Source organism: Mus caroli, unplaced genomic scaffold (genome assembly GCF_978045245.1).
Source record: "Mus caroli unplaced genomic scaffold, Mus_caroli_1 scaffold_5, whole genome shotgun sequence".
Classification (NCBI taxonomy): Eukaryota; Metazoa; Chordata; class Mammalia; order Rodentia; family Muridae; genus Mus; species Mus caroli.
Window position 1 is genome coordinate 12,071,577 of NW_028227260.1, and position 21,840 is coordinate 12,093,416.

The 21,840-nt window shown below is 38.5% G+C and overlaps 1 protein-coding gene across 1 annotated transcript in view; it reads right to left on the bottom strand.

Moving 5' to 3' along the window:
• The window catches only part of Map3k15 (mitogen-activated protein kinase kinase kinase 15), a 148,983-nt gene that overhangs the window by 114,902 nt on the left and 12,241 nt on the right, over positions 1-21,840 (bottom strand). Inside the window, exons 2-3 of the mRNA XM_021152935.3 lie at positions 19,974-20,113; positions 17,844-17,867 (exon numbers count right to left, since the gene is read on the bottom strand). Of these exons, the coding sequence (XP_021008594.1) occupies positions 17,844-17,867; positions 19,974-20,113 (164 nt within the window). The remainder of the gene's footprint in view (positions 1-17,843; positions 17,868-19,973; positions 20,114-21,840) is intronic.

The window sequence follows — 21,840 nt, forward strand, 5'->3', positions numbered from 1 at the left end:
AGACAGAAGCAGAAGCATTGCACATTCAAGGCTACCCTGGGACACCTAACTAGTTCAAGGCCAAATTGAATTCCTTAGCTTGACCAAGTCTCAAAGAACCAAGAACCAAGGAATTTGCTCAATGGTAGACTGTTTCCCCTATTATATACAAGGCCCTGAGTTTGATCTTTAAGCACTGTAAAAATAAAATACTGCGTTATTGCTAATTTCTTGTATTGTTTAAACATCTAATGTAAAAATAAAATGTATTTGACAACAACAACAACAAAAAAACAAAAAATACAGGTAGGAATAATGTTGTACTGGAATAAAGAAGACACCAAATGATGCCTGAATCCACAAATGAAAAGAAGCAATAATATCAAACAGAAAGATCAATACAATACTTCCTCCTATCACACACATATGCACATACATATGTACTTTTCTTTTTCTTTTTTCTTTTTTTTTTTTTTTTTGTTTTTTGGTTTTTTGTTTGTTTGGTTGGTTTTTTTTTTTTTCCGAGACAGGGTTTCTCTGGGTAGCCTTGGCTGTCCTGGAACTCACTCTGTAGACCAGGCTGGCCTTGAACTCAGAAATCTGCCCGTCTCTGCCTCCCAAGTGCTGGGATTAAAGGCGTGCGCCACCATTGCCCAGCTCTACATCTTCTTTTCTTATCAGTTTCATTTAAAAGATATAATTAAGCCAGATGTGGTGGTTCACCTCTATAATCCCAGCACCCAGGACGACAAAGCAGGAAAATTGCTGTGAATTTGGGCCACATAGCAAATTCCAGGTTAGCCTGAGCAATGGCAAAACAAAAGACATTCATCAAAATTCTTTATAAATATCACAATTAAAGAATCCCAGGCCTCTGTAACAGGGAGGCAGATTAAAGGCACAAGAACAATTCTATTTATATAGACTTTGGAAACAAACATCTCTGCTGAAATCCTGTTTGCCTTATGCCTTCAGCAAACCTATCTTTCCAAATAGCATAGGAGTAAACTTAGCTCTACTCCTGCTGAAATCCTAATAACGTGTGAAAACAGCATTTGGACAAGCAGGATGTGTGCTGTGACAGGTTCTTGCTCAAGAAGGCAGAGCCAATAGCAGCAGGCACTGATGAAGGCTTCCCTGCAGCTAGGAGAGGAGCTGAGTTGGGAACAAATGTTTAGCCACCTTTAGAGAGAAATGAAGAGAAAGAGAGGAAATGCATGAAGTCTGAAGTCAGCTCGGTGAGTTTAATAAACAGGACTGGAGATACAGCAGGAATCTTAACACCTGGGAAGGTAAAAATACTTCCTTTGAGAAAATCTTTCAGAAACCATCCCAAAGTTTAAGAAAATTGTCAGAGAGAAATTGGGACTAATGACTGCATTTTAAAAGTAATTCCTAAACTCCAAATGAAAGCAGCTTTAAGAATGCACTGTTCTTCTTAAGAAGAGAAGAGTCCACCCCACACACCTTCAAAGGACTGAACACATTCAGACTTTTATGAGTAGACATAAAAGAAATTAAAAGGAAAAGCAATAATTAGCATAGCATATATCCAATAATGAGCCAGTTTGAATGGTTATAGTTATAAATGGAAAAATCTCAAGAACTTTAACAAAGACAGCTTGGTTTACTCCATGGAGAAGTATCATAACTAGTATCCTTGCCACATTGAGAGTAAACCTTATTCTAGATACTTGGAATATTTTTTAAAAACTAGATTATTATAGAGTGAGTGAGGTTAGGAGGCTGAGGAGAAGACCTTTGGTCTCTGACACTGAGGAGTTGGGCAGAGGAATCTATCCCCTCAAGATTTTACTTCCTACTAATAGCTTCAGTCCCCTTCAGCTCCCTGGGTATTTCTCTGGCTCCTTCATTGGGGACCTTGTGCTCTGTCCAATGGATGACTGTAAGCATCCATTTCTGTATTTTCCAGGCACTGACAGAGCCTCGCAGGAGAGAGCTATCTCAGGGTCCTGTCAGCAGGCTTTTGTTGGCCTCTGCCTAGTGTCTGGGTTTGGTGGTTGTTTATGGGATGGATCCCCAAGTACAGCAGTCTCTAGATGGTCATCCCTTCAGGCTCTGCTCCGAACTTTCAATATGAACTAACCAGTACCCCCAGAGCTCCTAGGAACTATACCACCAATCAAAGAAAACATATGGTGGAGCTTGTGGCTCTGCCTATATATGTAGCAGAGGATGGCCTAGTTGGTCAGCAATGGGAGGAGAGGCCCTAGGTCCTGTGAAGGCTCTATGCCCCAGCATAGAGGAATGCCAGGGCCAGGAATGGGAGTGGGTAGGTTGGGGGGTGTGATTTTCAGAGGGAAAAATAGGAAAGGGGATAACATTTGAAATGTAAATAAGGAAAATATCTAATAAAAAATAAATAAATGAAATAAAAATAAAGATTTTACTTCCTAGCCTAGCAAGTAGAATTTTCCAAAACTATTTCCACAATAAATATCAAACTGTGAAGAGACTGTCTTATACTATCACTAGGTTAAATAACAGATGGGTTTTATAAGCACAAATTACAAAATTTACATAATCTTAAATGCCTACCTAATATACCATTTTCTTACTGTGCTACTTCCAGTTTGATTTGAAAAAAAATTAAGTATCATTTTAAGATGAATATATTTGCGAATGACATTTTTGTACTGTGGTCTTTTCCTAAAGATAGCTTCCCCATGGCTAAATTAGCAGAAGACTAGTAAGGGTTTTTGCTTGAGTAGGTATGTAGCTAAGGTACCAATAGAAGTTTATCTTTGTATCAACAGAGGAGAAGGATGTGAGAATTTCATCATCCTTTCAGCTGAAGCAGACCATGGGTGGTTTTTTGTTGTTGTCGTTGTTCTGAAGTCAGGTGAATAAGAAACACATTAATACTGAAAAAGGGAAGTCTCCCTTCATTTCAAGCACAGCAATTTGAAAATTCAAAGGACTAAGGATTGAGTAAAGCTCTACTCAATATAGATGGATGATCCTGGAAAGTGTACTTAGCTATTTGAAACTTATTTGTTTTTAAAATGGGGACAATAATAGTGTCAACTTCAACAGGTAGGAGGTAGCGTTAATATGGGCATTTTGTGGCATACTTTGTGGGCATTAGAAAATCATAATGGTTCTGAACCTGACTAGGAATTTTGAACCAGGGGAGCCATTGATTCTTTAAGTTCTTCAAACATGAATAATACAAATTTCATCTTTGTTATCGTGTGCCTTCAACTGAAATGTAACACATCTTTAGGAATGTAGGTAAAGTTGCTTTAGTACTATTAGCAAAACCAAATGTTTTGTCACTAATAGAAATAATGGACTTTTACCTGTCATAGTGCCTATAGAGATCTCAAAAATAAATTATGCCCATAGTTACTACAAAATTATGACTGTTCTAGATCTGCCATTTAATTGTACTTAATACATTAGTAAAATAGCTTGGAGATCACTGTGTATACCCTTTTAAATTAACTTGACACTAATTCAATATAATTGGTTTTCTTTATAAGCTTTGTGTCTAAGAATATTAAAACATATTCTCAAAATCCAAAGGTTACAGACTCCTACAGCCTGAAACAGAGGGGCATATTATTCCTTGTGGTCTAAGAAATACTACTCATAACTATTTACAAACGCATCACACAGAATGTCTTAGCTGTGGCCCTGGGATTCACAGATCAAATTTTCTATGATTGTGAGGTACAGCTCATTTGGAAGCAGTTGTCTGAACTCTTCAAGAAAGCCCCAGAAAGCAGAGCATGTTGGGGGTTTCCACTCTGTTATCCCCCACCCCCTATTCAAATGTCATTTGTGTTGTGATAAAATATCCTGAGAAAAAGCAACTTTAAGGAAGAAGGAGTTTGTTCAGATTACAATTCCAGGTTACAGCCCATCATTGCAGGGAAGACAATACAGGAACTTGAAGCAGCTGATCACATCCACAGTCAAGAGCAGAGAGGAATTTATGTGTACATGCTTAGTGCTTAGTTCCCTTATAATCCAGGCTCCTGCCCATGAAATAGGGCGCCATCTGCATTCAGGGTAGACTGTCTCATCTCAATCAGCCAAACTATAGGAAATGTCCACAGGCTAACACAAGACAGACAATTGTTCACTGAGACTCTTCCCTGGTTGATTTTACGTTGTGTCAAATTCAGAATATGTTGTAGTGTGTATAGAGAGGGGCTTCACTGTGCCTTAGCATGTGTGGTGGTCAGGACACAACATGCTATAGTAGGTTCTCTCTATAGTAGGTTCTACTATGAGGATTCTAGGAATTGAACTTGGTACCAAGTGCCTTTACCTGATGAGCCATTTTTGCTGGCCCAAGTTCATAATTAAAGCTAACCATTACACCCACTGTATTCAATCATGACTAATCAAGGACTGCTAGAATTGGTCTTCAACTGTTTCTGCTACAAATGTTTCAGGCAAAGTGGCCAATGGTCCAAGCCTAAAATGGAAACACACACTGATGGTTTGAATAGGTACAGCCCTCATAAGACTTGTGTGCTTAAATGCTGGGCCCATAGAGTGGCAGTATTAGGAGGTGTGACCTTCTTGGAAGAAGTGTATCACGGTAGGGGTGGGCTCCTATGCTCAAGATATACCCAGGATGGTGCACAGTCCCCTTCTACTGCCTGCAGATAAAGGTGTAGACTTTCTGCTCCTCCAGCACCATGTCTGTCTGCATGCTGGAATGCTTCCCACCATAATGATAACACATTAAACCTCTGAAACTGTAAGACAGCCCCAAATAAATGTTGTCCTTTGTAAGAGTTATCTTGGTCATGGTGTCTCATCACAGCAGGAAAACCCAAACTAAGACACAAACCAATGGCTCCCATTACACCAGCACCTACTTTTATTTACAGCTAGCAGCAGGTAGCAAAACAAGTTGTCAGCAACACAGGGTTTATGAATGAATTCCTTGAGAAAGTGCAATATGTTTGAGTTAACTTTATAATGAATGACTTTTACATTTGACCTTCCAGAAAAAAAAATTATGTTGACACAACTATCTATTAAAGTCAGAAGAGGAAAAAACTCTTTAGGGGCAGATAAACAGTGATCTAGTGAATCCAAAACTCAGTACTGAGTTCTGAGTACTTACAGATAAATGCTAACAGAATATGAAACTTAAGAGACTCACATCTTAAAATGCAAGTGGAAAAAAAAAAACCACAAGACTGACTAAGAAAATTTAGCAAACTAAGGAATATGTTGGAATACTTTGGGGAATGCCAGGGCCAAGAAGTGGGAGTAGGTGGGTAGGGGAGCAGGGCAGAGGGAGGGTGCAGGGAACTTTCGGGATCGCATTTGAATGCATATAAAGAAAATATCTAATAAAAAATTATTTAATGTGACCCTATATGACATGGTCAATCTACTGAGGAAGAAAGTCCAACTTGATAACAATCCAAAAATAATTACAAGGTTTATTTAACCTTCATAAATATTGTTGTCTACCCATTTAGAAAACATTCAAGTGAACACAATAGTTTATCTAGAAAAATGCAAGCTGGCCTTATTTTTTTTTCAAAATCAATGCAAAGGGTACTCTATAATTTTACTCTTCTTGTCAAAAGAGGATCAAATGCATATAAGATATAAAGAACGATAATTGTGAATTATGCGACTTGAAGGTAAATGAAAATCTATTTTATTTTAGAGCTAGCACAGCGCTCAGAAGTTAGCCAATTAATTAATTAATTTATAGATGAGGAAACCGAAGCACAGCAAGGTTAACCAACTGACTTCCAGATGACTACAGAGCCAAATATATCCCAGGTCTTTTCTCTATAAGAATTCTGGAAACTGTCACTTCAGCATAATTCTGAAAATCTTTAAATAAATCTAAATAAGATGCCCTAAACAAACAGGTGAGTGACTGTAAATTTTATGGTCTGTGAATTATGCCTTAAAGAAGTAACACTACTGTCTTGGATCCAAAGACTTATTCACTTAGTAGGCACAATATGATACCAATTATGTGGTTCTGAAGTTGGTCTTGTGATATTTAAGAGGTAAAGTGAAAAGTTTTATGGTTTGTACTTCCCAAATACCCCTACATGTAAGAAAAACAATATCAAAGAAATGAGGCAAAAAGGCTGTAACAGAGATTGAAGGTGAGGTAGAAATGACAGAAGACACAGAACTGCAATATTCAGAAGGCAGAGTTTGTATGGGACAGACACTCTCTCTCTCTATGCTAGCACACCTACCACTCAGCTGCTTCTCCTCTAAAATAATTCAGGGCCAAAACACCAGGAAGAGCGCCCCCGCCACACACATTCAAGCTCACTTGTCCCACACTAATTAACATAATTATGACAATCCCTGAGACAATCCCTCCTCCCAGGGGGTTCTACATTGCATCAGGTCCACAATTCAAGAAGTGGGAATGGGTGGGTAGGGGAGCGGGGTGGGGGGGGAGGGTATTGGGGACTTTTGGGATAGCATTTGAAATGTAAATGAAGTAAACTCCTAATAAAACAATTGGAAAAAAGTAAAATGACTCACTCTCCATCTATCTGTGGGCTGTAACCTTGCTTGAAATTGAACCTTTACTAAACCAAGTACAAATCTTTACTTGAACTCAGATAGACCAAAGGACATGGAAAAGAAAAAAGCAATTTAACTCTCCTTCCTGACTGTGGGTGCAATGTGGCCAGCCTTTTCCCTGCAATAACAGACTGCACCCTCAAACCCTGGGCCAAAACACACCCTTTCTCTCTTAAGTTGTTTTTGTCAGAGTATAGCAAAAGGAAAAGAGACTAAGATCTCCAAAGCCATGGTGAACTTTAAAAGTGAGGAGGGCAAAACTAGGAAAACTTGACCATGAGCTTAACCATACCCATTTGTTGGAGAAGATATGCAGAATGTAAAACAATGCTCCCAATATTGGTCCTCAAAGAATTTTTAATTCATTGGGATTACAAATATAACCACTTAAACAGGAACAATGCATTCTCTAAAATCTTACTTTCCAGAAAAAAAAAAATCACCTAGTCCAAAGGTCACGAACCAGATTAGTTTTTAATAAAATGGTACTTTTTAATAATGTGATCCTAGCTTGGAAATTTAACTCCTTTTTATACAGTTTAAACTCTAACATTAGGATATACCAAGTGAAAATAAGGTCTAGTGTTCTTTCAATAATTTCTTCTATAAACATACAATGGAACATACCACCAAATAATTCTCCTGAGATATAGAGACAGTGTAGTGCCTTTCCTCTCTGTTAAAGTTATATAGTTTTCAAGTAATAAACCCTCAATTCAACTGACAAAAATATCTTTGTCTGATAAACCTGGGGAATGCATCCCTTACTATTGAGGTTCATCTGACTTCTCTACTTCTGGTTTTTTTTCCAATGCAATGCTGATAATGCAGTGCACACCCAGATGCATTAGGCAGGTCTCCACCAGCAGAGAGCTCTTCCACAGACCAGCTGTGCTGTCAGATCCTTCTGGAACTTTTGTCAGTGACCCAAGGTTACACTCCTTTCAGGGATGTAAGAATACAAAAGTGTTGAAACCATGGCATCTCATGACAACCGAGGAGAACACAGAAAAGCCCTTCCAAACTCAGACCTCGCAAGGAAGCTGGCTACTGCTATCAGTATCACTGGGCCAGCACCATAGCTCCACTCATTTCTTTGCCCAATCTGTCTTTAATGTCTCCTCTTGCCCAGTGTGGACCACATGGGCAATTCTTAATGAGCTTCTTGGTCCCTAAACTGACTCTCAGACTCTGCTTCCAGTAATTCACATCAATTAACCCATGAGAAGGAAAATTAGAACAAAAGAAGTTACAGAATACCTTTAGTGTTTTTTAAGTATGTTATAATACACATATATTTATTTTCAAATTATATATATATATATATACAATACTAGACAGTAAATTTAATAGCATACCATGCAATATTTAAGTGCATAAATTGTGTAATGTTTAAATCATTGTATATATTTTTTATTAGATATTTTCTTTATATACATTTCAAATGCTATCCCGAAAGTTCCCTATAACCTCCCTCTGCCCTCCTCCCCTACTCACCCACTTCCCCTTCTTGGCCCTGGCATTTCCCTGTACTGGGGCATATTAAGTTTGCAATACCAAGGGGTCTCTCTTCCCAGTGATGGCCGAATAGGCCATCTTCTGCTACATGTGCAGCTAGAGATATGAACTCTGGGGGTACTGGTGAGTTCATATTGTTGTTCCACCTATAGGGTTACTGACCCTTCAGCTCCTTGGGTGCTTTCTCTAGCTTCTCCATTGGGGGCTCTGTGTACCATCCTACAGATGACTGTGAGCATCCACTTCTGTATTTGCAGGCACTGGCATAGCCTCATACGAGACAGCTATAACAGGGTCCCTTCAGCAAAATCTTTCTGACATAGGCAATTGTGTCTGGGTTTGGTGGCTGATTATGGAATGGATCCCCAGGTGGGGTATTCTCTGGATAGTCCATCCTTTCATCTTAGCTACAAACTTTGTCTCTGTAACTCCTTTCATGGGCATTTTGTTCCCTACTCTAAGGAGGAATGAAGTATCCACCAATTGGTCTTCCCACTTCTTGATTTTCTTGTGTTTTGCAAATTGTATCTTTGGTGTTCTATGTTTCAGGGCTAATATCCACTTACCAGTGAGTGCATATCTAATGACTTCTTTTGTGATTAGGTTACCTAAGGATGATAACCTCCAGATACATCCATTTGTCCAAGAATTTCATAAATCCATTGTTTTTAATAGCTGAGTAGTACTCCATTGTGTAAAGGTACCACATTTTCTGTATCTATTCTTCTGCTGAGGAACATCTGGGTTCTTTCCAGCTTCTGGCTATTATAAATAAGGCTGCTATGAACATAGTGGAGCATGTGTCCTTATTATCAAATGGAACTTCTTCTGGGTATATGCCCAGGAGAGGTATTGCTGGATCTTCCAGTAGTATTATGTCCAATTTTCTGAGGAACCTCCAGACTGACTTCAAGAGTGGTTGTACAAGCTTGCAATCCCACCAGCATTGGAGGAGTGTTCCTCTTTCTCCATATCCTCGCTAGCATCTGCTGTGACCTGAATTTTTGATCTTAGCCATTCTGACTGGTGTGAGGTGGAATCTCAAGGTTGTTTTGATTTGCATTTCCTTGATGATTAAGAATGTTGAACATTTTTTAAGGTGCTTCTCAGCCATTCAGTATTCTTCAGTTGAGAATTCTTTGTTTAGATCTGAACCCCATTTTCTATTCCATTGATCTGTCTGTCACTCTACCAGTACCATGCAGTTTTTATCACAATGGCTCTGTAGTACATCTTAATGTCAAGCATGGTGTTTCCACCAGAGGTTCTTTTATCCTTGAGAAGAGTTTTTGCTATCCTAGGTTTTTTGTTATTCCCGATGAATTTGCAGATTGCCCTTTCTAATTCATTGAAGAATTGAGTTGGAATTTTGATGGGGATTGCATTGAATCTGTAGATTGCTTTTGGCAAGATAGCCATTTTTACTATATTAATCCTGCCAATCCATGAGCATGGGAGATCTTTCAATTTTCTGAGATCTTCAATTTCTTTCTTCAGAGACTTGAAGTTCTTATCATACAAATCTTTCACTTCCTTAGTTAGAGTCACGCCAAGGTATTTTATATTATTTGTGACTATTGAGAAGGGTGTTGTTTCCCTAGTTTCTTTCTCAGTCCGTTTATCCTTTGTGTAGAGAAAGGCCATTGATTTATTTGAGTTAATTTTATATCCAGCTACTGCACTGAAGCTGTTTATCAGGTTTAGGGGTTCTCTGGTGGAATTTTTGGGGTCACTTATATATACTATTATATCATCTGCAAATAATGATATTTTGACTTCCTCCTTTCCAATTTGTATCTCCTCGATGTCCTTTTGTTGTCGAATTGCTCTGGCTATAACTTCAAGTACTATATTGAATAGGTAGGGAGAGAGTGGGCAGCCTTGTTTAGTCCCAGATTTTAGTGGGATTACTTTGAATTTCTCTCCATTTAGTTTGATGTTGGCTACTGTTTTGCTGTAGATTGCCTGTTATGTTTAGGTATGGGCCTTGAATTCCTGATCTTTCTAAAATTTTTATCATCAATGGGTGTTGGATTTTGTCAAATGCTTTCTCAGCATCTAACGAGATGATCATGTGGTTTTTGTCTTTGAGTTTGTTTATATAGTGGATTACGTTGATGGATTTGCACATATTAAACCATCCCTGTATCCCTGGGATGAAGCCTACTTGGTCATGATGGATGATCGTTTTGATGTGTTCTTGGATTCAGTTTGCAAGGATTTTATTGAGTATTTTTGCATCAATATTCATAAGGGAAATTGGTCTGAAGTTCTCTTTCTTTGTTGGATCTTTGTGTGGTTTAGGTATCAGAGTAATTGTGGTTTCATAGAATGAATTGGGTACAGTACCTTCTGTTTCTATTTTGTGGAATAGTTTGAGAAGAACTGGAATTAGGTCTTCTTTGAAGGACTGATAGAACTCTTCACTAAACCCATCTGGTCCTGGGCTTTTTTTTTGGTTGGGAGACTATTGATGACTGCTTCTATTTCTTTAGGGGAAATGGGACGGTTTAGATCGTTTATCTGATCCTCATTTAACTTTGGTACCTGGTATCTGTCTAGAAATTTGTCCATTTCATCCAGGTATTCTAGTTTTGTTGAGTATAGCCTTTTGTAGTAGGATCCAATGTTTTGGATTTCCTCACGTTGTTATTATGTCTCCTTTTTCATTTTTTATTTTATTAATTAGGATACTGTCCCTGTGCCCTCTAGTGAGTCTGGCTACGGGTTTATCTATCTTGTTGATTTTCTCAAAGAACCAGCACCTGGTTTGGTTTATTCTTTGAATAGTTTTTTGTTTCCACTTGGTTGATTTCAGCCCTGAGTTTGATTATTTCCTCCTGTCTACTCCTCTTGGGTGAATTTGCTTCCTTTTGTTCTAGAGCTTTTAGGTGTGCTGTCAGGCTGCTAGTGTATGCTCTCTCTAGTTTCTTTTTGGAGGCACTCAGGGCTATGAGTTTTCCTCTCAGGACTGCCTTCATTGTGTCCCATAAGTTTGGGTATGTTGTGGCCTCATTTTCATTAAACTCTAAAAAGTCTTTAATTTTTTTATTCCTTCCTTGACCAAGATATCGTTGAGAAGGGTGTTGTTCAGTTTCCACGTGAATGTTGGCTTTCTATTATTTATGGTGTTATTTAAGATCAGCCTTAGTCCACGGTGATCAGATAGGATGCATGGGATAATTTCAATATTTTTGTATCTGTTGAGGCCTGTTTTGTGACCAATTATATGGTCAATTTTGGAGGAGGTGCTGAGAAGTAGGTATATCCTTTTGTTTTAGGATAAAATGTTATGTAGATATCTGTTAAATCCATTTGTTTCATAACTTCTGTTAGTGTCCATGTGTCTCTTTCGTTTCTGATTCTAGGATCTGTCCATTGGTGAGAGTGGGGTGTTGAAGTCTCCCACTATTATTGTATAAGGTACAATGTGTGCTTTGAGCTTTACTAAATTTTCTTTAATGAATGTGGCTGCCCTTGTATTTGGAGCATAAATATTCAGAATTGAGAGTTCATCTTGGTGGATTTTACCTTTGATGAGTATGAAGTGCCCCTCCTTGTCGTTTTTGATAACTTTGGGTTGAAAGTCAATTTTATTCGATATAAGAATGGCTACTCCAACTTGTTTCTTCAGACCATTTGCTTGGAAAATTGTTTTCCAGCCTTTCACTCTGAGGCAGTGTCTGTCCTTTTCCCTGAGATGGGTTTCTTGTAAGCAACAAAATGTTGGGTCCTATTTGTGTAGCCAGTCTATGTCTTTTTATTGGTTGAGTCCATTGATGTTAAGAGAAATTAAAGAAAAGTAATTGTTGCTTCCTGTTATTTTTGTTGTTAGAGTTGGGATTTTGTTCTTGCAGCTGCCTTCTTTTAGGTTTGTTGAAGGATTACTTTCTTGCTTTTTCTAGGGCATAGTTTCCGGACTTGTGTTGGTGTTTTCCCTTTATTATTCTTTGAAGGGCTGGATTCATGGAAAGATATTGTGTGAATTTGGTTTTATCATGGAATACTTTAGTTCCTCCATCTATGGTAATTAAGAGTTTGGCTGTGTATAGTAGCCTGGGCTGGCATTTGTGTTCTCTTAGAGTCTGCATAACATCTGTCCAGGATCTTCTGCCTTTCATAGTCTCTGGTGAGAAGTCTGGTGTAATTCTGATAGGCCTGCCTTTATATGTTACTTGACCTTTTTCCCTTACTGCTTTTAATATTCTCTCTTTATTTAGTGCATTTGTTGTTCTGATTATTATGTGTCATGAGGAATTTCTTTTCTGGTCCAGTCTATTTGAAGTTCTGTAGTCTTCTTGTATGTTCATGGGCATCTCCTTCTTTAGGTTTGGGAAGTTTTCTTCTATAATTTTGTTGAAGATATTTGCTGGCCCTTTAAGTTGAAAATCTTCATTCTCATCTACTCCTATTATCTGTAGGTTTGGTCTTCTCATTGTGTCCTGGATTTCCTGGATGTTTTGAGTTAGGATCTTTTTGCATTTTGCATTTTCTTTGATTGTTGTGTCCATGTTCTCTATGGAATCTTCTGCACCTGAGATTCTCTCTTCCATCTCTTGTATTCTGTTGCTGATGTTTGCATCTATGGTTCCAGATTTCTTTCCTAGGGTTTCTATCTCAGCGTTGTCTCACTTTGGGATTTCTTTATTGTTTCTACTTCCCTTTTTAGGTCTTGGATGGTTTTATTCCATTCCATCACCTGCTTGGTTGTGTTTTCCTGTATTTCTTTAAGGACTTCTACCTCTTTAGCAGTGTTCTCCTGTATTTCTTTAAGTGAATTATTAACTTCTTCATGTCCTCTACCAGCATCATGAGATATGATTTTAAATCCGAGTCTTGCTTTTCAGGTGTGTTGGGGTATCCAGGACTGGCTGAGGTGGGAGTGCTGGGTTCTGATGATGGTGAGTGGTCTTGGTTTCTGTTAGTAGGATTCTTATGTTTGCCTTTTGCCATCTGGTAATCTCTGGAGTTAGTTGTTATAGTTGTCTCTGGTTGGAGCTTGTTCCTCCTGTGATTCTGTTAGCCTCTGTCAGCAGACCTGGGAGTCTAACTCTCTCCTGAGTTTCAGTGGTCAGAGTACTCTCTGCAGGCAAGCTTTCCTCTTATAGGGAAGGTGCACACATAACTGATGTTCAGATCTGCCTCCTGGCTGAAGATGAAGGCCCGAAACAGGGCCTGTCCCAGAAGCTGTGTCACTTCTGCCTGTTCCAGAAGCTGTGTAGCTTCTGTAGTCCGCACTCTCACCTGCGCAGACTAGTCTTTGAGGGATCCGGGACCCAAGATGGCTCTCCCAAGTGCTCTGGCAGAGCCCTCCTGGGCGGGGCAGACACCTCTCCTCTGTCGAGGATGGTGCCCAAATGTCTGGAGCCCGAAATGGGATGTGCCCCAGAAGCTGTGTCGCTTCTGCCTGTCCCAGAAGCTGTGTAGCTTCTGTAGTCTGAACTCTCAAGTGTGCAGACTAGTCTCTCCAGAATACCTTTAGAGTATACACACTAGTGACAAAGTACCAGGAAGCTCCAAGAAAATGAATATATGTCTACATAAATACTTGTACTAGAATGTTCATAGTAGTATTGCTCAAAGCCAAAAAGTAGAAACAACATAAGTGTTTATTAATGAGGAATAGCAAGAAAGATGTGGAATATCCATACAATGGAATGCTATACATCAACAAAAAAAAAAATTAAACTGTGAGTTCAGTTACATCATAGATGAATTTATAAATAATCATGCTATTTGAAAGAAAGGCACAAAATAATATATAATATACAGTTCATGTACATGAAAAGGTGTAAAATATGTAAATATTAGCAGTAGCTTGAGCCTGAGGGAAAGAATAGGGATTGTCAGCTGGGCATGGTGGTGCACGCCTTTAATCCCAGCACTCGGGAGGCATAGGCAGGCTGATTTCTGAGTTCAAGGCCAGCCTGGTCTACAGAGTGAGTTCCAGGATAGCTAGGGCTATACAGAGAAACCCTGTCTCAAAAAACAAAACAAAACAAAACAAAAGAATAGGGATTGTCTGCAAGTGGGCAGCTTGGGAAGTGATGTAAATAGTCCAATATTGGATCAGTGCAATGGCTGAACAACTCTATAATTTATTAAAAAATTACTAAGAAAGACAGTGGTGTTTACGACAAGTGGAATTTATGCTGTGTACATTATATCTAAGTAAAGCATAAAAAGAAAACCAAGGGCATGAGAATGCGAGTATTATCCAATAAGTGGGTGAACACGAATTGTCCCAAAGAAGCCCAGAACAGCTGAGGATGTTATAGTCTGAGGACTAGGAATGGGCTTATCATCCTTCAAATCCCTGCTCCTTAAAATGAAGACAAATGTGCCTATGTCTTTCATATCAACTTGAAAGTAATACATTTTCAGACATAATTCTACAAGCCACAACCCTCTCCCTGAAAACCTCAAAACAGCTTGATTTTTATTTATATACACATTATTTTAAACACGACAACATGACTGCATGCTCATAGTCTGGCATTTAGTTTGTACCTGATTTATAGAGCTCAGTACTTAAGACTAAGGTGGTAGTGGGGGAGGGGTGTATATATGTTTAATCTTTCCAAAATGATCTCGTACCAACAATTCTCAGCTTCTCTCTTGTAACCTCTGATGTCAGATGATTGTAGTACCCAATTCACAGACAGAAGATAACTGAGCAAACCCTTCTTAAAATTCAACCAATTTACTTTGACATTCTGTTTTAATGTTTAATCAACATTTCCTGCAAGCTGTCCACTCTGCTGATGTAAACCATTTCACTTTGCCTTATTTCTATCCCATCTGGAGTGGAAAAATTTACTCACTTTTATCACCAGAAAGAGGATAATATGGAAGGATGAACATGGATACAAGCACTCCCACATTTATTTCCTTCGAATCCTTCCTACTTGATGCTATTTTGTTTCCTTCAAGTTACCTTGATTGAAAATTACGTGATTTTCTTAATTCTTCTGAATGCTATGATACTTTATACCTTCTCAATCATTAGAATTCTGGGCATTTAATTCTAATGAAATGCCAACTGTAGCAGAAGTAGCTGTGGCCAAATCCTCTAGAATATGTCACTCCCAAACAAGCAAACCGCACTGGAAGACTGAGGCTAAGATATACTTAGAATTACTATAAATGTCAAGAGAATTCCTGGGTGATTAGGAGGATATGCCAGAAAGGCACGTGTATACCCATTTCTTTTCTGAAGAGGAACTCCAAACCACTCTCATTTTTTTTTAATGCAGGGTAATTTGGGGAGAATTTCTGAGGAGGTGATCTGTTGAAATGTTTTTAAGGTGACACTTTCATGTCTTACTTTCTAAAAATACAGGTTTTCAAATCTATATTCAAATGGTAATCACTTTGTTTCTAAAATGTCACCCTTGGGTGTGGAAGGAAGGTTCATCTCATTTGGGGAATTCTGTGGGAATCCTGAGTATCTCAGTGGCTCAGTGGGACCCTTTGAAGAGATGACAGATTTCTGAAAGTGGTGAGAGGCAACTTGGTATATCCTCAACAGGTAGGACTAGAGAGATGGCTCATTAGTTAAAAGTAGTGATTGTTTTTCAAAAGACCAATTCCCAGCACCCACATGACAACTCACAACTATGTGTAATTCCAGTTCTGAAGGATTGATGCCCTCTTCTGGACTCCCTGGACAATGCATGGTACACAAATAGACATGCAGGCAAAACAACCATATAAATAAAATAACATCTTGTTTTGTTTTTTTTGAGACAGGGATTCTCTGGGTAGCTTTGGCTGTTCTGAAACTTGCTCTGTAAACCAAATTGGCCTCAACTCAGAGATTTTTCCCGCCTCTGCCTCCAGAACTCTGGAATTAAAGGTATGCACCACAACTGCCAGGCTATTTTTTTTTAATGCAGGGTAATTTGGGGAGAATTTCTGAGGAGGTATCTGTTGAAAATGTTTTTAAGGTGACACTTTCATTAGCCCATTCAAAACAACATGGTGATGAAATGATATAAGCACAGGAATTTGTTTGATGCAAATCTGGGGACTTAAGGAAGAAACAGGTAGGAACAGAAATGGAATTCCATCCTGCTTCCTTTTGGTTTGTGTCAGAGAACATCAGACTTGGCCCCCATATAAGCTGGGGTATAAGTTCACATTCCTCCATTACCAAAAAAAAAAAAAAAAAAAAAGGACTTGTTGACTGCAGGAGGACTGACTCAACTCAGAAAGAAACAGCCAGATTGTACCACATACTTGCCTGACCTGACCTCCTGCCCACTGCCTAAATGACTGAGTGGGTCCCACACTACCAATTGAGTTGTGGGGCAAGTGGTTCTAGTTGTTTCCTTAGAATCAAAATCAGCAGGCATGATTTAGAAACTCACCTGTGTGAGCTGGTAAGATGGTTCAGCACATGCTCCACTATGTTCATAGCAGCCTTATTTATAATAGCCAGAAGCTGGAAAGAACCCAGAAGCCCCTCAACAGAGGAATGGATACAGAAAATGTGGTACATTTACACAATGGAGTACTACTCAGCTATTAAAAGGAATGAATTTATGAAATTCCTAGGCAAGTCGATGGACCTGGAGGGCATCATCCTGAGTGAGGTAACCCAATCACAAAAGAACTCAAATGATATGTACTCACTGATAAGTGGATATTAGCCTAGAAACTTAGAATACCCAAGATAAAATTTGTAAAACACATGAAACTCAAGAAGAAGGAAGACCAAAGAGTGGACACTTCATTCCTTCTTAGAAGGGGGAAGAAAATACCCATGGAAGGAGTTACAGAGACAAAGTTTGGAGCTGAGAGGGAAGGATGGACCATCCAGAGACTGCCCCACCCAGGATCCATCCCATATACAACCACCAAACCCAGACACTATTTTGGATGCCAAGAAGTGCTTGCTGACAGGAGCCTGATATAGCTGTATCCTGGGAGGCTCTACTAGTGCCTGACGAATACAAAAGTGGATGCTCATAGCCATCCATTGGACTGAGCACAGGGTCCCTAATGAAGGAGCTAGAGAAAGTACCCAAGGAGCTGAAGGGGTCTGCAACCCTATAGGTGGAACAACAATATAAACTAACCAGTACCCCCCCAGGGCTCCCTGGGACTAAACCAACCAAAGAGTACACATGGTGGGACTTGTGGCTCTAGCTGCATATGTAGCAGAGGATGGCCTAGTTGGTCATCAATGGGAGGAGAGGTCCTTGGTCCTGTGAAGGTTCTATGCCACAGTATAGGGAAATGCTAGGGCCAGGAAGCAGGAGTGGGTGGGTTGGGGAGCAGCGCAAGGGGGAAGGGGTTAGGGGGTTTTTGGAGGGGAAACCAGGAAAGGGCATAACATTTGAAATGTAAATAAAGAAAATATCTTTTTAAAAAAAAGATGATTCAGCTGGTAAAGGTTGATAATCTGAGTTCAATCCTGATATTCCCATGGTAGAAAGAAAGTACTGACTAACATGCATGCCACGGTGCACGCCCCTCCCACCCTGCCATACACAGTCCAAATAAATGAAAATATTTTAAAAAGAAAATCTCCTTGCTACCTATATGATCAGTCAAGCATTTTACTAATTTGTATAAATATGGCTTAAAAATCCCTAGATAAATCCATTTATAAAATATTTACGAATCACCCTCTGTATAGCAGGTACTGTACATTTGATTAACAATCAGTTGAAGCATTCCATTTATTCTCTAAAATGTTGTTTTTAAATAAAAACATTACATATAAAAAATAAATAAAAAATAAAATAGCCAAAAAAATCTTAAGATATAATACTTACTGTGTTTTTTTGAGTGACCATATCCTGAAAAGAAAAAGAAAATATTAATATATTAATATGACTATGTGATATATATGAATATATTATATTAAGGTCAATTCTCATAAGCTTATATTCTTCCTATCTTAAAGGGTTAATCATTTGGTTTCCCCTCTGAAAGCTTGAACAGAATGAAACTCAAACTATAAAATTCAGATGCCAAGGAAAACTGATCTTAATTGGTTAGTTCTACAACTACTGGAGGATATTTACATTGATAAGAACATTCCCATATGTATTAGACACTTATTCATATATATTTTAAGGTCTCACTTTGCAATGAGTTCCTAACCAATGTCCTGGTTCTTGCCTTGCCAGAAGAAAAGCATCAGGTGCACTAAGTAAAGCACTGGGCTATGCTTTGACTTGGAGCTATTTCTTGAATGGACTAATATAAAGGCTTCAGGCCATGCCGTAGTCAGCCTTCTCACAGAATGCTGTTGCTCCAAGTAGTCCTGACACCCCACTGGAGCTGTCCAGGCATGTTCAAAGTATAATGAGAACTGTAGTTGTTAACTGAGCATGAAGCTATCAGCACTTGGTTGTACCATTTTTACACTGAAATCCTACATTTATTTAAACAGAATCCGTAATTAAATATCTTCCCTATAAAACATGTATTATACATTGTGACATTTCTGTTATCTAGTAACAAGCTCAGTTGCCTGCTTCTTGGTATACCTGGATAGTCATTTCCATTTTAGGAAATATATGTTCTATTGAAAATTCAAAAATTTTGCAACCCCTACAACTGTAAAAAATTAAAACTTATCTAGGTAATATGATTTTATTGAAGGTTTTGCTAAGATACAGTGGAGGAAAATATTATACATGTGGAAAAATACATTCTAACTTAATGTTTCTCAAAATATAAATCATATAAATTTTCATATTCATAATTTCTAAATATTTCTAAGCTCAACTTATTTAGTAAATAGAAATTAATATATACAGATCTAAAATAACTTAGATTGGTTTAAGGTCTCATATAAATAACTTATACTGACAAAAGTTCTTTTCTCAATCACATGAATGGTTTCTGTACAATACAGTCCTGAGCTCTAATTACACAGCACACATTTATGTAAAGAATATATGTAAAATTTACTATATATAGTTTACACATCTGAAACAAGTAGCATTTCTTTCAGGAGATAATATCTAGTTATTATAGAAACCAGAAAAATCTGGTTTAATATTAAACTCAAGAAATATAAACATCCAATTTTGGTATCAAACTGTACTGTTACACACTCATGATTTTTAGTGCTGCAAGAGCTAAACACTTAAGAATGATAGCTGTGAAGCCCGACTCTCTAAAGCACTGGTTCTCATCCCTGGTTGTATATTTCGGAGATTTAAACAAAAAGTGTCTGGGCCCCACCCTCAAAGACTGTGATGTAATTGACCTGGGTGTTATCTGGGCCTGGGGGTATTTACCAGCTCTTTGGGTGATTTTAAAGGCCAGTCAAGGTTGAGAGGTGCTACTGTGAACAAATTAATACATTACTTTTAAAATGATTTCACATAGACCAGGATTTGTCAGCTACTACTAAGATTTTCAACACTATTAATAAAAGATGAAGTTTGGAATTAATTCCCATTAGAAATTTCCATTTTATCAATATAAACATTTTTAAACTACTATGCTATCCAATAAAACTTGCATAAGGTTTTCAAAAACCACAGTTTTGAAATTCTCAATAATTACTGAGTTGTACAGGATCATACAGGTTTCCATAGTTTAGCTTTGCTTTCAAATTCGAGGGAAATAATGAAATTCTGAGAATGTCTATGCTACTTTTTGAACATTTTGATGACTGTTAGGTGTCTTCATATGTTTACAAGCAACCTGAAAACTACTTTCTAAAATGTGTTGCTTTGGTTCATACTGTCCATGAGGGGACTCAGAGCCATGTGTTGGCATCAATGGAAACGAACAGAGTTTGCTTCTGCTTCCTTAACTCTGAAGTGCTGAGTGCCTATAAACGTTCAGGGTAGGAAGGATGCTCAGGAGTCACAGCAGGCAGGAGTCACCCATGGAAGCTAGCAAGTATGGCAGGAAAGAAGAAAGTAAACACTGTTCCTTACCTTCAATGACAGAGCAGTGTCAGCATCAGTATCATAGTAGAGAATTACATTGTTAGCCATGTCAAAACTCTCTCGGACTCCAAGATGGTAGAACAGGGAAGGCTGTCTGGAGATATCACTCATGTCCACAATGGCAACATCTGAGATGAACAAAGACGAGAGTTGAAAGAGAGCTGAGGTGATCTGTGTGCTGATCACCAATGAGGATTATGGAAATTTGTATTTCTACCATCAGCTTCTTACATAAAATAGAAGTGGGAAATTATTTAATTAGGATTATCTCCCAGGAACTATAAAACAAAACAGCAACGGTTTAAATAAAATAATGAAGAGACATAATATATGTATGCATGTGTGTGTGTGTATAACAGGGTCTCACTATGAAGGCCTGGATGGATAGCCTGGAACTCACAGAGGTGACCTTGCTTCTGCCTCCTAAGTACTAGGATTAAAGCTAAGTGACACACTCCACCTGTTCTGTCTCCCTCTTTTAAATGCTGAAGATAGACTCTCACTTAGAACCTGCTGACATATTTGTTTTCAGTGGTGCTTCCTCTTATGAATGGACATACAAAGAGTACACATACCTGTTAATGAAAGGTAACAGAGTAAACCCCATGCTCAGCATTCTAGCACTTCTCAGATCCCCCACATAGCCCTGTTCTGCCAGAGAAAACTTTCCTCATCTGTGTACCACTTCCATGCATATATGTGCATACTATAAGCTGAATGACTGTATGCCCACAAAATGCATGTGTTCAAACCAGACCCCTAATGTAACAGCATTTAGAGATGGTGCCTTTGGCAGGTGATGAGGTCATGAGGGCTGAATATACATGAATGAAATCAGTGTCATCTTCTAGGAAGCTCCAAAGAGTTAAGCTGTCCTTTCTACCCCATGAGAACACTGGGATAAATGCAGACTATCATCAGTTCCTGAGGAATGACACTCAAAGTATTGATCTCTGGCTTCCACATACATGCACACACACACACACACACACACACAGAGAGAGAGAGTACTATGCAGGTGACCAAAAGGAAGTGGGCATAGAGTTTCCCAAAAGCTAAGTTGGGAGAGACCCACTGATAGATGTACTTAGCCCTTAGGAAGTCCTCAACCATATTGGGCAGGGGCAGTTAACAGAAGCTGGAGGAAATAATGGTATCTGCTACCTGGGAATTTGTAAGAATTATGCAACTAAAATGGAGTGTCGATGGAGGGTGGGAATGCCAGAGAAAAGTGTTTTAAGAAGAAAAGAAAGCAAGCGTAAGGCATCAGAGGCAAGACAGATGCAAATATTAATATGGGAGTCAGAACACCTTTGGGAATCAATCTGGGTTACTAGGTAAGAAGTGTTAAAGGGGTCCCAAAGGGACTGGACTCTACCTTGAGGCATTGAGGAGCCTATGGTTAGGGTCTTGGAAATGTTTCTATTAAGGACATACATAGGCTATAATGAAATTCCAGTGTTCCTCATCTCACAAACTAGAAGCTCCTGACCAGCTTTCATCTCTACTGCTACCCACACCAAACCCTTCTACATTCTTTCAAGCAAATACTAATGCCATTTTATTTCCTTCCTACAGATTTTTGGATATATGGCTGAGAGATGAGAACTTGAAAGGGAAAAAATAGTATCAAGTGTCTTATCTAGAGGGACTTTATTTTAAAATAGTCATAAGACGTTTTAACACAGAAGTCTACCATATTAAATTTCAGGTTATTACAGTTTATTGCTAATGAAGAACAAACGTATATGATAAGGAACTATTTTACAACTCAGTTGGGTCACTTTATCTCAAATGGATAAATCTGTTCTCTGCAGACATATGCACAGAGTCAAAAATAACAGCAGTATATATT